The 18390-nt window shown below is 52.5% G+C and overlaps 1 protein-coding gene across 1 annotated transcript; it reads right to left on the minus strand.

Annotated features, from left to right (window-relative positions):
* Window positions 1-7818: 7818 nt before the first annotated feature.
* On the minus strand, window positions 7819-8979 carry LOC113982386 (corticoliberin-like). The gene is made up of 2 exons (XM_027710571.2): window positions 8889-8979; window positions 7819-8422 (listed from the first exon to the last, which is right to left on the minus strand). Exon 2 carries the CDS (start codon window positions 8396-8398, stop codon window positions 8006-8008), a length of 393 nt encoding a protein of 130 aa, XP_027566372.1. The 5' UTR covers window positions 8399-8422; window positions 8889-8979; the 3' UTR covers window positions 7819-8005.
* Window positions 8980-18390: the final 9411 nt, after the last annotated feature.

The raw sequence follows: 18390 nt of genomic DNA on the forward strand, positions 1-18390 counted from the left end.
GGGAGAGATGCCAATCTTTGAACAGTAAATTGAACAGCTCACTGTGCGTGAGGCGATCTCCGGTGACAATGGAACCAAAACCAACTGGGAATGGGCTCCTGTGGTGGTGGCAGTGAGATTTTAACTCCAAGCACAATTCTGTTTTGGTTTGAGTTCAGTTGTTTTCCTGAAATGCTAAAGACCAAATAGTGCAGCTTTGTTTCTGAATGCATGAGAATCTTAAAGTGAAACTGGTTAATTGGCTCTCACTGAGGAAGTGAGTAAAATGCAGGCGACATCAGAAGTGTTTTAAAAAATTGGTTTGTAAAAATTTGTTCTGATAATTTGAGATTTTAGTAGACAAATGGGGTATTACCTGTCTTTTTTTAAAGCTTTTATAATACACTAACCCTTTAATTTTCTCATGAACACCTTTGTGGAGTACTTAAATGGATTTTTAAGAACAAGCCACCTTTCTTTGTGTTTATATTGTATAATTTGCACATTGTCTTGCATTTAGATTTGTTTACACCAGTGTTTTTCTTTTCCTCAGAACAACTATGTGGAAACCACTGAAAGGTTTCCTGTTCTATTTTGAAACCAAATCAAGTCCAAATTCTGCTCTAGTAAACCATGGTTTATTGAATTTAACTGTTAAAAAGGTATTTTAGGCAGCTGCTGAGTTGCTGGTGTATTTTGTTGTCAGTAATCCTGCTTTAGAGGATACAGAATCAGGATCTAGAACAGCTACAGAGAACCCACACTTGGCACTTTGAGCGGGTAATTACGGCCTCGTTAGTTTTTATCATTCTGCTTTTTATCACTCTGCTGTCCTTTGCACCCCCGTTTCTCTATTTTGTTTTTCCCCCTCTTTCTGTGGAGGGGCTGTTGGCACCTTCCCGCTGTATCTGCTGCTCCAGGGGTTACTTGGGAGAGAACCTGCCAGAGAACCATTTGGAATATATTTTCCCTCTGTCTTTGCATGAGCAGCAGTGATGTAACCCATAAAATCCACCGTGAAACCCTGTTAAACAAGCTGGATAGGAGAAAATGTTCTTAACACGGTCTCAGTGCTCAGTGAGGGATGTTTGCACACCCAGACTTCGCTGTAGCTGCTGGTAGAAGCACGTTTGCCTGCATGGGAGCTTGGTGCAGATCAACATGCTTTTAGCACCACATCAGGCCCCCAAAATTCCGAAAAAAACCCCATGACTTTTAACTAATGGCTTGATTTCAGTAGCACACTCCTTAAGTAATTTCTTCTTTGCCCGAGGTCCTTTTAGACCTGAAATGTGGTAGTTTACTGCAAGATACTTTTAACTTTTTCTGTCTTAGGTGGCCTTGAGGACATTTGAGTATGATTTGGCTTGAGGTCCTTATTTAATTAATGTCTTTGTTTGACCCCATGGAAGGAAAAGCAGTTTTTAGGCTTACACCCAACTTTTGATGGTCCTTGTAGATTTTGCCTGAAGCCTGTTCTTGATGTAGAATCGCAGGCTGGAATATGCTTGGATATCTGTAGGCTTTGTCCCTAAACACTCGCTGGTTAAAATCGCCCTTGACCGTGCAAATTGTGTTCTTGGTAAAAAAAACTAAGGTGTTGGGGATTTTTGGCTTTGTAAATGAGTGTGGCTGATTGGAGAGAGCTGGTGAATGGGGAAGGGAGTTACAGTCCCTGTCCCCGCGTTCATCTCGGCGGTAACACAAAGCTGGTTGTTGTGGAGCAGCTTTGCCCCTTGTGCTGGGGGCTGGTTGTTGCTGTTAATTTGGAATAATCCTCTTATTTCTTAACCCCTCTGGGCTGTTTCCGTTGTGGGAGGTGTGGGACACACCTGGAGTTGCTCTGCAGGCTCCTGATGAACCAAAGTGTGGGCAGCACGTGAGGACCAGAGGCAGCACCATTATCCATGGGGAAAGATGACATCCAAGATAAATCTACAGTTTTAGTTCTTTGCTTAGCAAGGGATGAGTTTGGAGAGAGACTGCTTTCCTGTCAGTTGTCTGTGGGTGGTGTGTGAACAGGAAATTAGTCTGTTACGTGCCAGAGCGATGTTAGATGCTCCAAGGGAAACTACCCTGAGATCCCAGTTACAGAGAATGATGGAAAAACATAATTCTGCATGAATATTCATGGGTTTTGAAGCTGTTTAAAGTTCGCCAGTGTTACTGTCTAATCTCTCGACTTTAGGATTGTTGTGTATTAATGAAGTTCTTGAACTATGTAAGGAAGTGATTTAAACATTCCTCCTTTAAAGCCAAAATCATGTAATTGGAAGATAAGTAGATTAATGCCCACTTTTCCCCTCTTGGAGGGAAGGTACGAGAGTACCCTGGGCTCTAACATGAGTTACACTTAAAAATGACCAAATGGAATCCTAGTAAATGTAAAGTTATATTGGGAATCATGTTTTAAAATCTGGTGGAGCAGCTCAGACAGGAGGTCTGAGCTTGGGCAGGTGGAGCTGCAGTGTCCCAGCACTGCATCCCTGACCTGGCTTAGTGCAGAATGTTTCCCTCCAAAATCAAACCTGAGCACTGTCCATCTCTGTCCAACATCTTGCCAGAATCAAAACTTGAGCTTGGATTTTATTTATTTATTTGTTTCTTTAAAGTTGTATCATTTGTACGAGTTGCCTGAGCCCTCTGTTTTCAGTCGTTCAGCCAGCTCCGTCCAGCTCCTCCAACCTCTCCAGCACTGATTTCCTTAGCACTTGTAGCTCCATCAGGATGAATCCTATCTGGAGAGCTGGTGTTCAGGACCACTGACTTTATCCCTGAGCTGTGTTGCATGGAGAGTCATTCCTAGCTTAGGCTGAGGAGGGAAAGCTGCTGCCGAGAGCACTCGGGTGCTGTCTGCCCTTCCCGGTGTGTGGAACTGCTGGAGAAGGAGGTGCTGGATCTGCCCTGCCCGTCCTCCCTGGGGATGGAGGCATCCCCAATGCACTGTACTGGAGGGGCATTGCAGCCCTTAAATGCCAGTCTCATTTTGTTAGTGATTTTTGTAGGAAATTCTTAAATATTTATCTGTATATAAATTTATGTGAGCCTCGGTGGCGTCCCGTAGGGTGTCGGTTTCTGCTGGTCCCATGCAGTGACGTTTTAGAGAAATGTTCCCTTTTTAGTCTTCTTTTTAGATTTGTAAGCTTTTTAAACTGCTTTAGATATTAGCACTCCTAGTGTTCTTACAGTGGGATGCTCTTGGAGGTTTGGAGGAGCAGAACTGAGGAGTGCTTGGGCACAGAAACACCCAGTCCTGCAGCAGGGCTGCGGTCAGGGCAGTGCAACTCTCCAACCCCCATCCTGTCAGCCTGGAAACACCCTCACACAGGTGTAACCAGGGCAGGAGCCTGATGGAAAAGCTATTCCTGTCCCATCCACGAGACGATTGTGTGGTGTGGCGGGACACCAGTGCACTTTGGGAGGCTGTACCAGGGCGTTTGTACCACACACACTCCGTGAGAGAGGCACCTGCTTCTCTCACCTACTTTGTGCCCTTCGTCTGTCCCTGTGCCCTTCAGTCTTTTGCCATTTCTGGATAATTTAGGAGATTTGTGCTGCAGGTTTTTTGTACCCAGTGTACCTGTATCTTGGCATCATGTTTAACAGGTGACCCCAGCAGGGTGGTCAGGGCGGCATTTGCAGCCCCCACCTCGTGTTAATAATTTCGGATGGTGTTTAAATGCGCGTTAATCTCGGAGCACTGAGCTGTAACCCCCCAGTACTCGTGTTTGTAGTGTCAGGTTGGTATAAACTTCACATGCTTCATCATCTGGTGCCGCTTCTCTGTGTTCTAGTGGAAATCATCTAGTTTGTAGTGTCTCATTGCACCAACAGCTGCTTAAAATCTCTCAAAAGAATCATAACCGGTAGCTCACCAGGTGGCAGGAAATTTGTCAGTGTTCAGCTCCCACAAGATCTGTTGTCTGCTCCATGAACTGCCTTGGGAGACTGACTGGGACTATCTGGGACTCGGCAAGACTGCAATTCCCGTGTCCTCCTAAGAAGACGCTTTCTTTACGAGGAGAAGCCGCGGGAGGGAACCTGGCTGTCCTTGACGTTTGCACAAGCCAAATGCCAGAAATCTGGAAGACAAACTTTCATTATGCCAATGTTACATGCACAGTTGATTTTGGTGTTAAAAGGATAGATGCTGGAAATTTCTGGTGGTTATATATATATATATATATATGTATATGTATATGTATAGAGGAAGCTCTTATATAAACTGGCTGTTCATTCCCGAGTGCCATTGTCTTCTCTGCTCCCTCTCCCCACAGCCAGCCCTGTGGGTGTGCTCTTGCAGTCTGTGAGCGGTTGCTTGTCAAACCATTCCAAAAATTTAACAATCTGTTTGAATTCCATGAGCTGCCCCTTGTACTGGCCCCCTTTGCCTGCTCCAGCTTTCCTTTGGAGGAGAGAAGGGAGACCTGGCAGAGGGCACAGGGGCAGCTCTGGAGTGACTTGGACTCGTGCAACTGGTCCGTGGGGCGTTCAGATGTGGTCGATGTGCTCATCACTGGAGCTGAGATAGAACACATTGATTTGGGGTTTTTCCCTAGTTTTCACCATGTTGGACTCCCTGGAGCGGGGCTGGGTGAGCTCACAGAGCAAGGTCCACCCTGTGCTGAGGGCTGTGGGCTGCAGCATCACGCGTGTGTATGTATGTATATATGCACATATGTATATATTTATACAACAGGTGTGCACCTAGGACTTGCTGCTGGTTTTAATTTGGTGATAAAAATGTGAAATTTGGCTCAAAGTACTGCTCTGAACTCAGCCAGACAAGTGGAAGGTGTGTTCCTCTTTTGTGCTTCTTTCCTCTCAGCTGCAGGAAAACCCAAACCAGACCCATAGGGTCAAGGGACTGCTGAGGACACGGAGCCTGTTGTATAAATAAATGGGTCACACAAGTGGGAGAAGCACCTTCTGCTCCCCACGCTCTGCTCGGGTGAGTTCCCACGTGAGCAGTGTGGTGTGTTTGCACGGCCGGGCGCAGTCCCTCCGCTTGCACGTTGGTTCTGTAAGGACTTGAGTTACTGAAATTCCTAAACCTGAAGCTGGCAGTGATCCATGTGAAGGCACAACAGTTGTGGCCAATGTACCTGTGAGTCCCACCACGTCCCCTCTACACATGCTGGGTGGAGCTGCTGCCGCCCTCCTCCTCTTCCTCCTCCTCCTCAGGCCGTTCCTTCCAGGGGCTGTTCCTGGCATGCAGCACACCGGGGGTTCCTGCTTCACAGCAGAAATGGGGGAATACTGGGGAGATTTTTACTGCTGGCACCTCTGAAGTTCTGTTTGTGTCCATCATGGTTGATGAACTCCGAGTTTGCCAATTCCAAACGCGCTGTTTCCTTGCTGGATGCTGAGCCGATCGCTGTCATTCCTTCCTCCCTCTCATCCCACTGTCGCCCGCCAGGCTGGGGCGGGGTGTGGATGGGTTGGTTGGTGTCACTGCTGACATCCCAGGCGGTTTATGTTCATTTTGCATGTGAGCAAGGCCCTGAACTGTGTAATTCCTCATGGGGTTTGGTTGTCCCGGCCTCCTTACGGAGCCGGCGGGAGCTGAGGGCGCCGGGAGAGGCGCGTCTGCGTTTGCACTGCACTTCAACTCGGGTGGGGGGTGGGGGTAGGGGGAGCCCATCTTTAAAAAAGGAAAAAATAGTAAAAAAAAACCAACAAAAAAACCCAAACCCACCACAATCGAAGTATAAATGCATCTGAGAAGCAATTATAATATAGACATATATCTATTTTGTTATGTTACTAAAGGACCATACTTTGAGTTGTCTGTAAGTAGACGTGGCTGTCTGAACTTTGTGGATTGTAACACTCGATACTACTGAGCTCCTGTACATACCCGCAGCGACGGCAGAAGGAATTATTTTCTGTTTTAGCATGGTAATTTGTGTCTTGTATGTCCAAATATAAACTAAAATAAAGATTGCTAAGTTATCGGAAACCACTGTTGTAAAATAAATGTTTTCAATGCAGAAATGCCCACCAGCTTTTTCTTTACACATCTGCACCCTGGAAGTTGGTGCGAGAGGGAGGGACTGTGGGACACGGAAGGGCTGGAGGGGAGATGGGAGAGGCCACCTGTCCCTGGGACGGGCACACTGTGTGGGGTTGGGTGCAGGGTCCCTGGGGCAGGGAGTGCAGTTGCTCCCCTCTGCCCCTCCTGCACCTGCCATAGGGTCCCAGCTGGTTCTGAGCCTTAAAAGCCAAAGATCTTCATGTTGGTGCAGGAGTCTGGCAGGTATTTGGGGTATAAGTGCAGGTTAGAGTTGTCAGGTGGGGTGGGAAATTGTTTCAGGGCTGGGGAAGGGGACAGGAGATGTCTGACTGACTGCGGTAAAAATACCCTTTTTTGGAGAAGCTCAGGTTATTGGACAGTGGTTTTGCTCCTGGTGTCACCAGCAGAGAGACTGAAGCAAAGATGAGCAGAAGATGTGCTGAGGGTGCTACAAGACTGATGGAAGCCAAGGTGGGAGCCAAGGCAGCACAGACCCATCCAGCCACCCAGGCCTGGGGGAATGCAGGGCTGCTCCTGCTGGGGGTGGCACCAGCATCTATTCTGACCTGCACAGCTTCACTACGATCATTCATTTTGGAAAGATGAGTTCCACGTTTGATGGAGGTGAGCAAAAAATCATCCTGTTTAAGTTTGGGGTTGTCTGGTCGGATGGGTCTAGTGGAGGGTTCCATGGCAGGGTGATGGAATGAGATGAGCTTTAAGGTTCTTTCCAACCCAAACCATTCTGGGATTCTGTGACATTGTGCTCTTGGGGATCACGGGAGCAAAATTTCGCCTGGAGGTGCTAAGGAAGTGCATGATGCAGTGGGTGGAGGATGCTGGAGCGGTCCAGCCAGTGTTTGGCTCATTGGCTGTGAGCTGCTGTGGCCTCACTTGGAAAAGGTGCTGGGGCAGAGCAGCCCCTCTGGAGAGGCAGGTGTGGGGTGCAGGGTCAGGCCAGATTGGTGTCACAAAGCCAAGCCCAAGCTGCTCAACTTAGGCATGTGCTCCTTCCCGCTTCCCTGTGCTCCCATCTTGGCATGGTCTGATCCTTATGATTTCTGTCCTAACCCCACAAGTCTCCACTCCCTCACTGTCCCCTCTCCAATAACCCCAGGGTGGCAGAGGTCCTGTGCATCCCTGTGCCCACCCCAGTAAGTCAGCCAGGGCTGGGATGGCCGAGCTGGCCGTGGAGAGGGGATGTCGAGCTACCCCGTTTGCAGAGGGTCCCAGGACACTTTCCCTCCTTCCACAGTGACGGTCAGTGCCTGGGAGCCCTCCCAGACCCCTTCAGCCCTGTCGTGCCCAGCAGCAGCCCCTGCACAGGCTGGGGTGGGAACAGCCGCTCCGAGCACGGGGCTGTGATTGCGGGAGGGGGATTGAGACGCTGGGGGGGGGGGGTGTGTCCGTGCCCCAGAGAGGACACAGAGTGGGGAGGGAGGGGACAAGGACCCCTTGGGGGGCCTGCAATGCTCTTGCATTCATGTAAAGCCGATGCTTTACATGAATGCTCATCTTCCTCTGAGTGCTGCCAACCTCAAACCTTGTCCCAAATCCCCAGCTGCGACACGGCAAGGTGCAGACCTGCTGCGAAGCCGGGAAGCGGCGGCTCTCTGAGCCGTTCACAGGTATACTGGAGGAGGAGAAGCCCTGGCTGGGTCCCGGGGTGCAGCTCCCAGCCGGGGAGGCACAAGCCGCACCGCTCGGAGCTCTTTATGCTGTTGCTTTTCACCCAGGGATACATCTGGGATTGCTCCGGTGTTTGGGGGGAGACCTGGTTTGGTTCATGACGGGAGGAGGATGCATAAAAGTACAACAGCAGGGCAGGTACGAGGGTGACTTTAATGCACAACAGTGACACGCGGGACGCAGTGACAGGGACCCTGCCAGGCAAGGTTGGGGCTCCCCGGGCACGGCTGCAGCCCTCGGCATTCCCCCCGTTCTCTGCTGTGCCGTGGCGACTCGCTGTGGGGTCGATCTCCTTCATTCCCCCCCTTCAGCGACCGTCCCTCATTTTCCTATACTTTGCAGCAAGAGCTTATTGCTGAGTGCCTTCTGGGCCAGTCTCTCCTCCCGGGACATCTCCAGGAACTCGCGCAGGAGGTGGAAGGTGAGATCCAACGAATTGGGTTTGCCGTCTCGCCTCTTGCCGGTTTGCAGCGCCCGCGGGGCTCGGGGGGCCGGGGTGGGCTCTGCCCCGTGGAGCTGACACAGTCTTTGGGGCAGGGGATGGGCGGCAGGGACCGAGGGTCGCGGGGCGCCCATCCAGGGCTCCCAGGTGGCTTGGGGGGCCAGGGTCAGCCTGCGGGATGGACCCCGGGGCCACTGCAGGGGTGAGCAGGTCTCCGAGGGCAGGAAGAGCAGGACGAGGACGGAGGCAGCCGAAATCATCCTGACCCGCATCGCAGCCACTCCGGGGCCAGATGCCTGTAAGGGCAGCCCCCCCACACCCCGGACCCCCACATCCCCCTGCTGCGGTTAGGGGTCACTCCAGGGGCTTCACCCCATGGGGGACCCCCGCCCCAGGGATGAGATCCCCTGGGGATGGAGCCCCCCGGGACGGGACCCCCACCCCCTCCGATGGGAACTCCGCCCCTCGTCGCTGGGACAGGACCCTTCTGGGGACACGACCCCCACGCAGGCTGGGGCCCACCCACCTGGGGACGGGACACCCTTTCTCCCGGGATGGGACACCCCTCCAGGCATGAGACACACGCGGCAGCTGGGATGGGACCCCCCAGGACCTGCGAACCCCCTGCGACGGGACACCCTCCCCCACCCCGAGATGGGACCGTCCTCTCCTCGAGACTGGACATTCCCGGGGTCGGGACCCTCCTCCTCAGGCCGGGGCTCCCGGGGCGGTGGCTGTCCCGGTTCCCGGTGCGTGTCTCACCGCTCTCCTCCGCTCCGCTCCTCCCGCAGGACGCGCCGCTCCGCGCCGCCCGCACCCGCGCTATATAGGGGCGGTGGGAGCCACGTGATGGGAGCGGGGCCGGGATCTGTCCGCGGTGCTGAACGGGGGGACAGTCGGGGGGACACGGGGGGACAGTCGGGGGGACACGGGGGGCAGTCGGGCATGCGGGGGGTGGAGGGGCGGAGAGTCTGGGGGAGCAGTTGGGGGTACACAGGAGTGCGTGGGGGTGAGAGTCTGGGGGGACACGGGGATACGTGGGATGAAGAGAGAGAGAGTCTGGGAGAGGGACACGGGTGTTCATGGGCGTGTGAGTCTGGGGGTGCGTGGGGTGATTGTTTTGGGGGGTCGTGCGGGTGTGTGGGGTGTGCATGCAAGAGGGTACAAATGGTCTGAGGGGTGTTGCTGTGCGTGTCGGCGGTTGGGGGGGGTGGGGTTCAGGAGGTGGGAGGGGAGCCCGGGGGCATGGGAGAGGTGGGGGGTTATGTGTGTGAGTACATGTGTGTGCATGACAGACCCTCTGTGTGCGACAGGGGCGACTGGGGGTGCAGCAGGACCAGCTGGCTGAGCCCCACGCTCCCACATAGCACCAGGATGTGTTTCCTGGCACTTGGACCCTGGACACCCCCATGGAGACCCCTGGTCCCCTCAGGGTTACGTGTGCCCACGGCAGAGGGGCACGCTGGGGCACAGCCGTGTGTGTGGGCTCGGCCTTGAGCTCTACAGCCTTTCATGTCGCAGGGAAAGTTTTCCTGATGGCTCCTCTGGAAGTTGTTTGGGAAAGGCAGCTCTGACTCCTTCCTGGCTCCTCCCAGTGATCCCTCTCTAGCTCTCACAGGGATGAAAACTTCACTGCAGAAGTGAAATGCACTTCTGGAGCACAATTGCCCCTCTTTGGCACAGCACAAAGGCATGTTCTTCCCCTTGGCCTGATCCCATCACAGACACACACTTTGGGATGCCTCCCAGAATCCAAGGGAACTACACGAGGGTTTCATTTGCCTTTCCCTCCCTCCCTGACGGCACCTCCATCACCTGGCCCTCGGAGCTCAGAAATCACTTCTCTTTGCAGAAGCACTGTTGTATCTAAAATTAAAGTCCCCTCATGGGGAACAAACATTTCAAGAGTAGGGGAAAAAAACCAAACAAGCCCACATTAAGTAGAACTTGAATGAATGGCAAGAACCCCCCCATCCTTCTCCATGGCAGGAACCACCCAAGAAAACAAGGGCTCTGCCACGTTCTGAGGGTCACTGGGAAGGGCTCAGGGGCTCTGTGGATGTGGCAAGTGGGGGGCCCCCCTGTGCCCCCCCAATTGCAGAATAACTCCCAGCAGCAGCAGAGCGAGCGCTGGGAGGGAAGGGGGTGGGGGAGCAGCTGCCTCCCGCTGGCTTTGTGAGCTTTGTGAGCTTTGTCAGTCCTTTTCTTCACTGAATCATTGAGATCCGCTGTCATTTCCAGTGTTCCACCTGAGCCCACTTCTCCCCCCTGCCCCCCACGCCTGACCCCGTGCTGCCCCCCACCCTGACACCGGTGCTGAGCCTGGCCCTGCTCTCCCGCCAGGAGCTCCCCTGCCTGCAGCTCCCAGGGCATCCCCCAGACCCTCTGGGGGCTGAGGGCAAATGAGACCCCCAAAATCCCAGGAGGAGAAGGAACTCCAGGAGAAGGCTCCGCCAGCGGCTGGATCCCAGCGCAGGGGAATGGAGCTGCCTTCCCTGTGCTGCCCAGCTGCTCATGGGGGCTCCTGGAATGGTTTTGAATCACCTTGAAGTCAGGTCAGGACTTGGTGGGTGCTGGTGCTCCCCTGCCTGGAATCACCTGTGGGGCTTTGGGGGCCACCTTGGTTTGAAAGGAGTGAGCCAGTGGCTGTAGGCAGGGATTGCTGCTCCTGCACTGGCATCCACATGGCCAGGAGCAGACACAGAGGGAGGCAGCTCAGTTCATCCCTTACCCCATGGCCTGCACTGGGGCTGGTAACTCTTCAGACCATTTATCTTTAGGATTAATCATTTCATTGTAGGAAAGACTGATTGCGACAAGTGTGTCTTGTACTCGTGTTTTATTTAGGAAGCTCAACTTGGAAAATTAAAAAAAAAAAGCTATATTTTTGTGCTCCCTTCATAAATTACTGACACATCCAGCACTGACAGGCCCTGTGTGCTGCCTGGGGATTCATTATCGTCACTTTTGGGGCTGTAACTGTCTCTTCCTCTAGTCAGGAGTGTGAGGGGCGACGTGTTAATGATGCTTTCAGGGATGCCAAACTCACCCCTGGGCTGTGCTCACTGGTGCACAGAGGCACAGATCGGGGTGGGAATCGAAGAGGTTCCTAATTAGGTATTTTTAATACTCGGAGCCTTCTCTCTCATGAACAGCAACTCGCACGTGGCAGCTGCTGTGTCACCGACTGTGACAGCTTTGGCACTAACGTGCGGCCGAGCTTCCAGCAGCTTTTCCTGAGGAACAGGTGGGATTTGCTGGCCACTTTCCTCCCTTTTCTCCCTGGGGAGCTGGCACGAGCCCCGGTCCTTCCCCATCCTCACAAACAGCCGTGCCAGGGTGCAGATGAAGCTCTGGTGCCTCCCTGCTCCCTGCTGCGCTTCCACATGTGCTTCCCCATGAGCAGCCACGGGGCCGATGGGGGCCGGCGCTGCAGGTCCCGCTCTGGAGAAGGCATCTCATGGGCTGACGAACCTGAGATTGACCCTGATGTTTCACCATTCTCAGGTTAGACAGTCCTCGAGGTGCCCCTCGCTGAGGCAGCTGCCAAACCCCCAGCCATGTGCCTTGTGCCCCGCACTGTGTACTTGCCCAGACCTTCCAGTCTCTGAGGGATTTGGAGGAGACAGCAGAGAAGCAGCCCCTTGACTCTGGTTTTATGGTGGTGTTATCTGTGGGACCTACCCAATCCTCCTCATATTGCCCCGCATGCTCCCATGGAATCACGGAATCACAGAACCCTTTGGGTTGGAAAAGCCCTTTAAGATCACTGAGTTCAACCATTCCCCCAGCACTGCCAAGCCCACCACTAAACCATGTCCTAAAGTGCCACATCCACACTTTTAAATCCCTCTAGGGATGGTGACCCCACCACTGCTCTGGGCAGGTCCAGCCCTCTTCCAGTGTTGGATGACTGCTTTGGTGAAGAAATGTCTGTAATATCCAAGCTAAACCTTGGCAAGCGCAATTTAAGGCTGTTTCTTCTTGTCCTGTCACTTTTTTCCCTGGAGAAGACACCGACCCCCACCTGGCTACAACCTCCTTTCAGGGAGTTGTATGGAAAAATGAGTGTTAAAAGCCCATCAATCAAAATGAGTGCACTAAGTAGAAAATCAAAAGGAAAGGTTTTCCCAGTTCGTCACTGACAAGCTACATGCAAGGAGTGAGCCAGCCTGGAAAGCTGTCAGCAAAAGACACAGAGGAAGGATAACTGTGATCCATTTTCAGCCCCTTTCTAGATTTCTTGCTTCGTTTGGGTCCTAATACCCACTTGTGTGGTGTGCACTGAGCCAGATGCAGCTCTGGGTAACCCCCACAGTGCCAAGACTATTCAACGGAGTGACTCTGGATTTTCCTGGGAGCAAAGGGAAGAAAAATCTTTCTGGCAGGAGCGCGAGTTTTGTGTGACTACAGCCCAGCTTTACCTTCTCCAGTACCTCCACTGGAAATCTGAGTGGCTTTGGGGAGTTTTAAGCTTTGTATTATGGACTTGGAAAGATAAAAAAGAAGAGGCAAAACCCAAATAGAATTAGTTTCTCAGAGCAAGGTGAAATTTTAGTGAGTTTGGGACAGAGAATAAGGTAGTGGCAGAATCCTCCCAACTGGCCCCAAGCAAACAGTGGAAAGTACTCTCCAGAATTATCAGAAATCATTTGCAGAAGGAGAAAAAGAAGGTTCAGGGCAGTGCCTGCCTTACCTGCGAACACAGAACCAGCTCTCCTGCTCTGCTGCCAGCCTTGGCGCCTCTGGCTCACTCTCCATCCCGCTGCCACCCCCCTGCTGGCTTTTATGGCCTTCCTTGTCACCCTGCTGAGCTGAGCTGGGCCACAGCGAGCTGCCACGCTCTCTGCTGGCTTCCTGTTTGCTCATCGAGCGACTGTGGTAAAATTTCCATTACACGCTGGACAGGCAGGGCGGCAGAGAGAAGTGAGGCAAAGAAAGAAACCCCAACACTACTCTGTGTTTTAGTGGTTCTCTTGACTTGTTTGAAAATGAGAAAGTGCTGTTAGATGGAGAGGGAGGTGAGGAGGGATGCCCTGGGTGTGGGAGCTGCAGACCATCCTCCAGTGCCCAGTCCGGCTGCTCTGGCTTCCCTCTCCCTGTCCCTGAGGGGTGGAGAGGTCCTGCTCCTCAGTTCAACAAGAAGACCCTCCTTCCCACCCCACCCATCAAAAAAGTGTTTTCTAAATGCTACTTCTTTGAACGGAGTTACAAGGCAAAGCTCCATCCTGTCCTGACAAGGAGCTGTGGAGTTGTCTGCATCCCATTCCACCCTAAAGCCACTCCAGCTCAGACAGCAGATCCTCCAGTGTGGCCAAGCCCAGACAGGAGAGCAGCTCCCTGTCTCACGGTTTCAAGAGACAGATCTGGAGGGGAGCCATTTATTTTTATCTTTCGTTATCCTTGGTGTGTGCAGAAGAGTCATTTTGGCTGTAGAACAGAGGAGAGCGAAGAAAAAGGTGGAAAACTGCCTGCTGTGAAAATATGGGTGCTTTCAAAGGATCCAAGTCCATCTGAAGTGATGTCTCTTGGTCTGGAGGGGCACAGCCCCATGGCAGAGGGTTGGAATGAGATGAGCTTAAAGGTCCCTTCCAACCCAAACCATTTTCAGATTCTGTGATTCAACAAATGTTAACTGGAAATTTATTGTCATGGGGAGGGGCACCTTCTACTAGACCAGGTTGCCCTGAGCCCTGTCCAACCTGGCCTTGAACACTTCCAGGGATGGGACAGCCACGGCTTCTCTAGGTGACCTGTGTCAGTGCCTCACCACCTTCACAGGAAGAATGTCTTTCCAATATCCCACCTAACCCTGCCCTCTGTCAGTTTGGAGCTCTTCTCACTTGTCCTGTCACTCCAGGCCCTTGTCCAAAGGCACTGAGGTCCAATAAAGTCTTTTAAATGTCTTGGGTGTTTATAAATGCCTCTTTGGTGAGTGAGCTTGGCCAAGGATCTCTCTAGCAGCAGACAGTATGAAGGTGCTGCTGAAAAATTTTCCAGTAGCACCAGGTAAACACGTTTGTGTGTAGCGTGTTGGATATATCAGCTTGCATGATCACTGTGCATGACACTCCTCATAGAACAGCTTCAAAATACCCCGTTTTCCATCCCTGTTTTGATACTGACTTTTGAAAACCCGCCTCTGTGAGCAGAGCAGAGTGTTTGATGCCAACAGCCATTCTTTGCAACAGGTCTTCTTGTTTATAATACACGGAAATTCAGCATTATTTTAACAATTGGCTAAGATTGTTTCCTACAGAGCTGTGGGCTGGAGATGCCAGGTCCAGAGAGCTGCAGCATGTTGCTCACGCAAACTCAGGCCAAGGAGGTGGCCTTGACAGCACAGCCCACTCCTGCAATGAATTGCCGAGTTCTCGGATGAGTATTGGGGCGAGTACCTAGGTTTCAGCCCACAAGTTTTGCCTCTTTCTGCCCAAATGAGAAACAAGCAGGTAACAAGTTCAAAAGGAAAATGAGTCGTTTCTTCTGACCCATTGATCCCTGGGCTTCTTTCCAGCCCCACCAAGCCCACAAGTGGAGCAGCTGCCAGCACTGAAGCTCCTTGTACGGTTACCTCGGGCAAGGAGAGATTTCATCTGTTTCAGAGAAAACTCAGCCCACCTGCTGCAGAAAGAGAAAACAGAACCCGAAAGTCCTCTTCTCAGGTGTTCCTGCCTTGAAATGACTGTGGTTGCTCTTTGATGGTCAAGCAGACATTGTTCGCCTTTTTTGTCTGTTGGTTTTTTTTTTTTTTTTTTTTTTTTTTTTTTTTTTGGTTTTTTTTTAACTGCTCGGATCTATTTTTGGTGATGAGGGGATGGTGCTCAAGAGGCTCTGCCATGGGTCAGACCAGTCAGGGTTTGGGTCACTCCGCACGCCAGGCAGGAAATCAAGCACAGGCAGTCCTGGTGCTGTCGAGAGTGGGGGTCCTGGTGGGGGATGTGGGACCCCAATGATGGCAGGGGGCTGCTGAGAGTGGGGGTCCTAGGTTGGGACCCTAATGATGGTTGGGAGCTGCAGGTGTTGCTAGAGCAGGGATCCTGCCATGGGAGGTGGGACCCCAGTGATGGCAGGGGGATACATCTGAGCCCATGGTATCCTTGCGATAGCAATAAATCAAATACTTTTGGGGTTTATTTTTTTTTTCGGGCTGCTTTAACTGGACAGATGGAAGCATGGTTTGCAATGAGAAAACAGGGATTTTTTTCTTTTTTTTCAGCCCCTTTCCCAAGTGTCCCCATGTTATGAAGGAGGCAGTGGGGAGGGTGACCATGGTGTCCCTGTACGGTGTCCCTGTGTGCCACATGCTCCTGGCTGGGCTGGTCAGCAGCAGGTGGGATCTGGAGCGGTGTGTGTCTGTCCTGGTCAGGGTCTGTGGAGCGCTGGGCTTGGCTGGGCTCAAAACCCACCACGTTTGCCCTTTTTTCCACTTAAATCATAGCATGACCCTTGCGAGGCGGTTTGGGCTGATGAGGAGCTGCATCCCCCACCCTGCTGTGGCACAGCCTCACGGCCTGTACTTCTCAGAACATCTTAGATCAATATCTTGGAACAAAAAAAAAAGAGTGTTTTTTGTTCTGTTTCACCGCCCCAGCCCATGGCCAGCATGGCCGGGGGTGGAATGCTGCCTCCAGCTGAGGGGACAGCGAGGTACAGGTGGAGGGAGGGAGGGAGGGAGGGAGCCGCCCACCACCCACACACTGTTTCCGACGACTTTGCTACCAGCAGTTTGTTGCAAACAAAATAAATTCGGTCTGCTAGCGCCGGTAATGGTGGGGTGAGGGAGAGGAACATGGCGGGCTGACAGGGAGGGCGACGGATCCAAGATGGCGTCGTGGCGTGAGGGCAAGGGCGGTGGCGAGGTGGCCACCTGGGTGGAAGCCACCAGCCACGGCATTTGCTGATGAATCAGCCACGGCTGCTTCGAGCAGGGCAGGAAGGGAGGGATGGCTCCACGTTTTCCAGTGGCAGGAGCAGCCCTTGGGGCGGGAGGGGAGGGAAGGTGCCGTGTTTGTCAGTGGCGGAAGCAGCCGCCCTGGGGGAGGCGCTGGCATGGGCATGGGGTTTGCTGAGGTAAAATAATGAGGTAAAATAATCATAGAATACTGAGTTGGAAGGGGCTTATCAGGAACAGAGTCCAACCCCTGGCCATGCAGAGGATACCCCAAGAAGCCCACCATTTGCCTTAGAGCCTTGTCCAAACCCATCTTGAGCTCAGGCTGAGTGGTGGCAAACCTGGGTTTGAGGGGTGAAATGGGGATGTGCTGAGGCAAAATGGGGATCTGCTGGGGGCAAAGTGCAGATCTGAGGAAAAATGTCGACCTACTGAGGGAAAGTGCAGATCTTCTGAGGCAAAATAGGGACCTACTAAGGAAAAATGCACATTTGATGAGGAGGAAGTGCAGATCTGAGGAAAAATGTGTTTCTCTTGGGGGAAAGTGTTCATCTGAGGCAAAACAGGGATCTGCTAAGAAAAAATGGCGACTCCACCACTTCCCTGGACAGCCTGTTCCAATGCCTGAGCATCCTCTAGGTGAAGAAATTTTCCTTAATGCCCAATCTAAACCTTCCCTGGTGCAACTGTTTCCTCTTGTCCTGTTGCTTGTTATCTGGGGGAAGGGATTCACCATGCTGGGGGATGAGAGGGGAAATCCCCCCCACCAGTAAGTGACATGTGGCTCCCTCATTCCTAGAAGTGTTCAAGGCCAGGTTGGATGTGGCTTGGAACAACCTGGTCTAGTGGAAGGTGTCCCTTCCTGTGGCAGGGGGTTGTAATGAGATGAGCTTTAAGGCCCCTTCCAACCCAAACTATTTTGGGATTCCATGATCTACACCCCAAGAGTGGACTCTGGGGACAAACCAAGCTCTACACCCACACATGCTCCTGTCTCCCTGAAGGACACCCACGGTTCTGCTCAAACAAGGTCTGCTGGAGCTTTATGCACAAAGGATGACAGTGGCATTCATTCATGGCACTGAGCATGGTCTAGAAAGATGCCACCAGGCTCCTCCAGCACCAAGCTCCTGCACTGGCAGTTGCAGCCCAGAGGAAGGACTCCGGGTCCAGATATGTTCCTCCATGGACATGATGACATTGTGTCACCATGTGCCTTGTCCCACCACTGCTCACTTGCTGACCCAGCCAAAACCACCCCATGCCTGCCTGTCCTCCTGTGTTTGTGCTCACGAGCTCTCCTTCCACCCACACAAGGACCTATTTTTAGAAGGCATTAATCAAGTGTCAGTGCTGGCTCTGAGTGTGGCTTTTAGCTGGGGGCTCCTTCTTTCACCAAGTGCTGGCAGGAACTCGGGTGTGTGTTTTCTTTTAAATCTAGTTGAGAATTTACAGAATGTGCCGCAGAACAGTAGCGGTTATTTCAGGCTCATCACACCCAAGCCCACACTGAGTGATCACCAGGTGACTCTCCATTTTGGTGAGGGCCTGGCAGACCATCTCCCTCCCAGATCCGAGGTGCCAGCAGCACCTGGCTGCCTTCCCTGATCCCTCAGAAGCCAGCTCTGGGCTTGGGATGCTCAGATGAGAATTAGGTTTCCTCCTCTTGGCACATTTATCTCCTGCACAAAGATATTGCATGGGTACTTTGAATCCCGGAGGAAAGAAAAATGCTCTGGAGGGGTCATAGCCTCCTCAGGTTGAACCCCCCTCACGGGGCTGGTCTGCTCCCCTTCCACCAGGGTCACCCAGCTCTGCTCAGAGAGTCCTGGGACCGATACGTGACCTGCTCCTCACCACATCTTGAGCAGCTCTGATTCAGCAAGAGCTGGGCTTGGGGTGAGCTTGTTTCACTTCAGTTGCTGAACTCAAACAGGGACTTGGTGCTTCTTCAGCTGGAGTGTGACGTGATCCAAGCTGAACTTCACAGAATCTCCTAAGTTGGAAGGGACTCACAAGGATTATTGAGTCCAGACTCCTGACCCTGCACAGGACAGCCCCAACAATTCCACCATGTGCCTGAGACCGTTGTCCAAATGCTTCCTGAGCTCTGGTAGACTTGGTGCCATGACCTGTTCTAGTGCCTGACCACTCTCTGGGGGAAGAACTGTTTCCTAATATCCAGCCTTCAGTCTCCTTGCAGACAGTAGGAATTCCCTCTCTTCCGCCACCAAGTCTTTCCTTGGATCAAGAGCGTGGTATTCTTGACCTCCCACCACTCCTCATGGCATCTTCCCCTCTCAGGACAGTAGTTCCAGAGGGTCACAAATCCTACTGGGGGCCCATGGGAATTGACAAAGAATGGCTCCG

Source organism: Pipra filicauda, unplaced genomic scaffold (genome assembly GCF_003945595.2).
Source record: "Pipra filicauda isolate LSUMZ 115617 unplaced genomic scaffold, ASM394559v2 scaffold291_size933811_pilon, whole genome shotgun sequence".
Taxonomy (NCBI): domain Eukaryota; kingdom Metazoa; phylum Chordata; class Aves; order Passeriformes; family Pipridae; genus Pipra; species Pipra filicauda.

Coding starts and splice junctions, on each gene's coding strand:
- LOC113982386 (XM_027710571.2), bottom strand. CDS start 8,398: ATGCGGGTCAGGATGATTTCGGCTGCCTCCGTCCTCGTCCTGCTCTTC.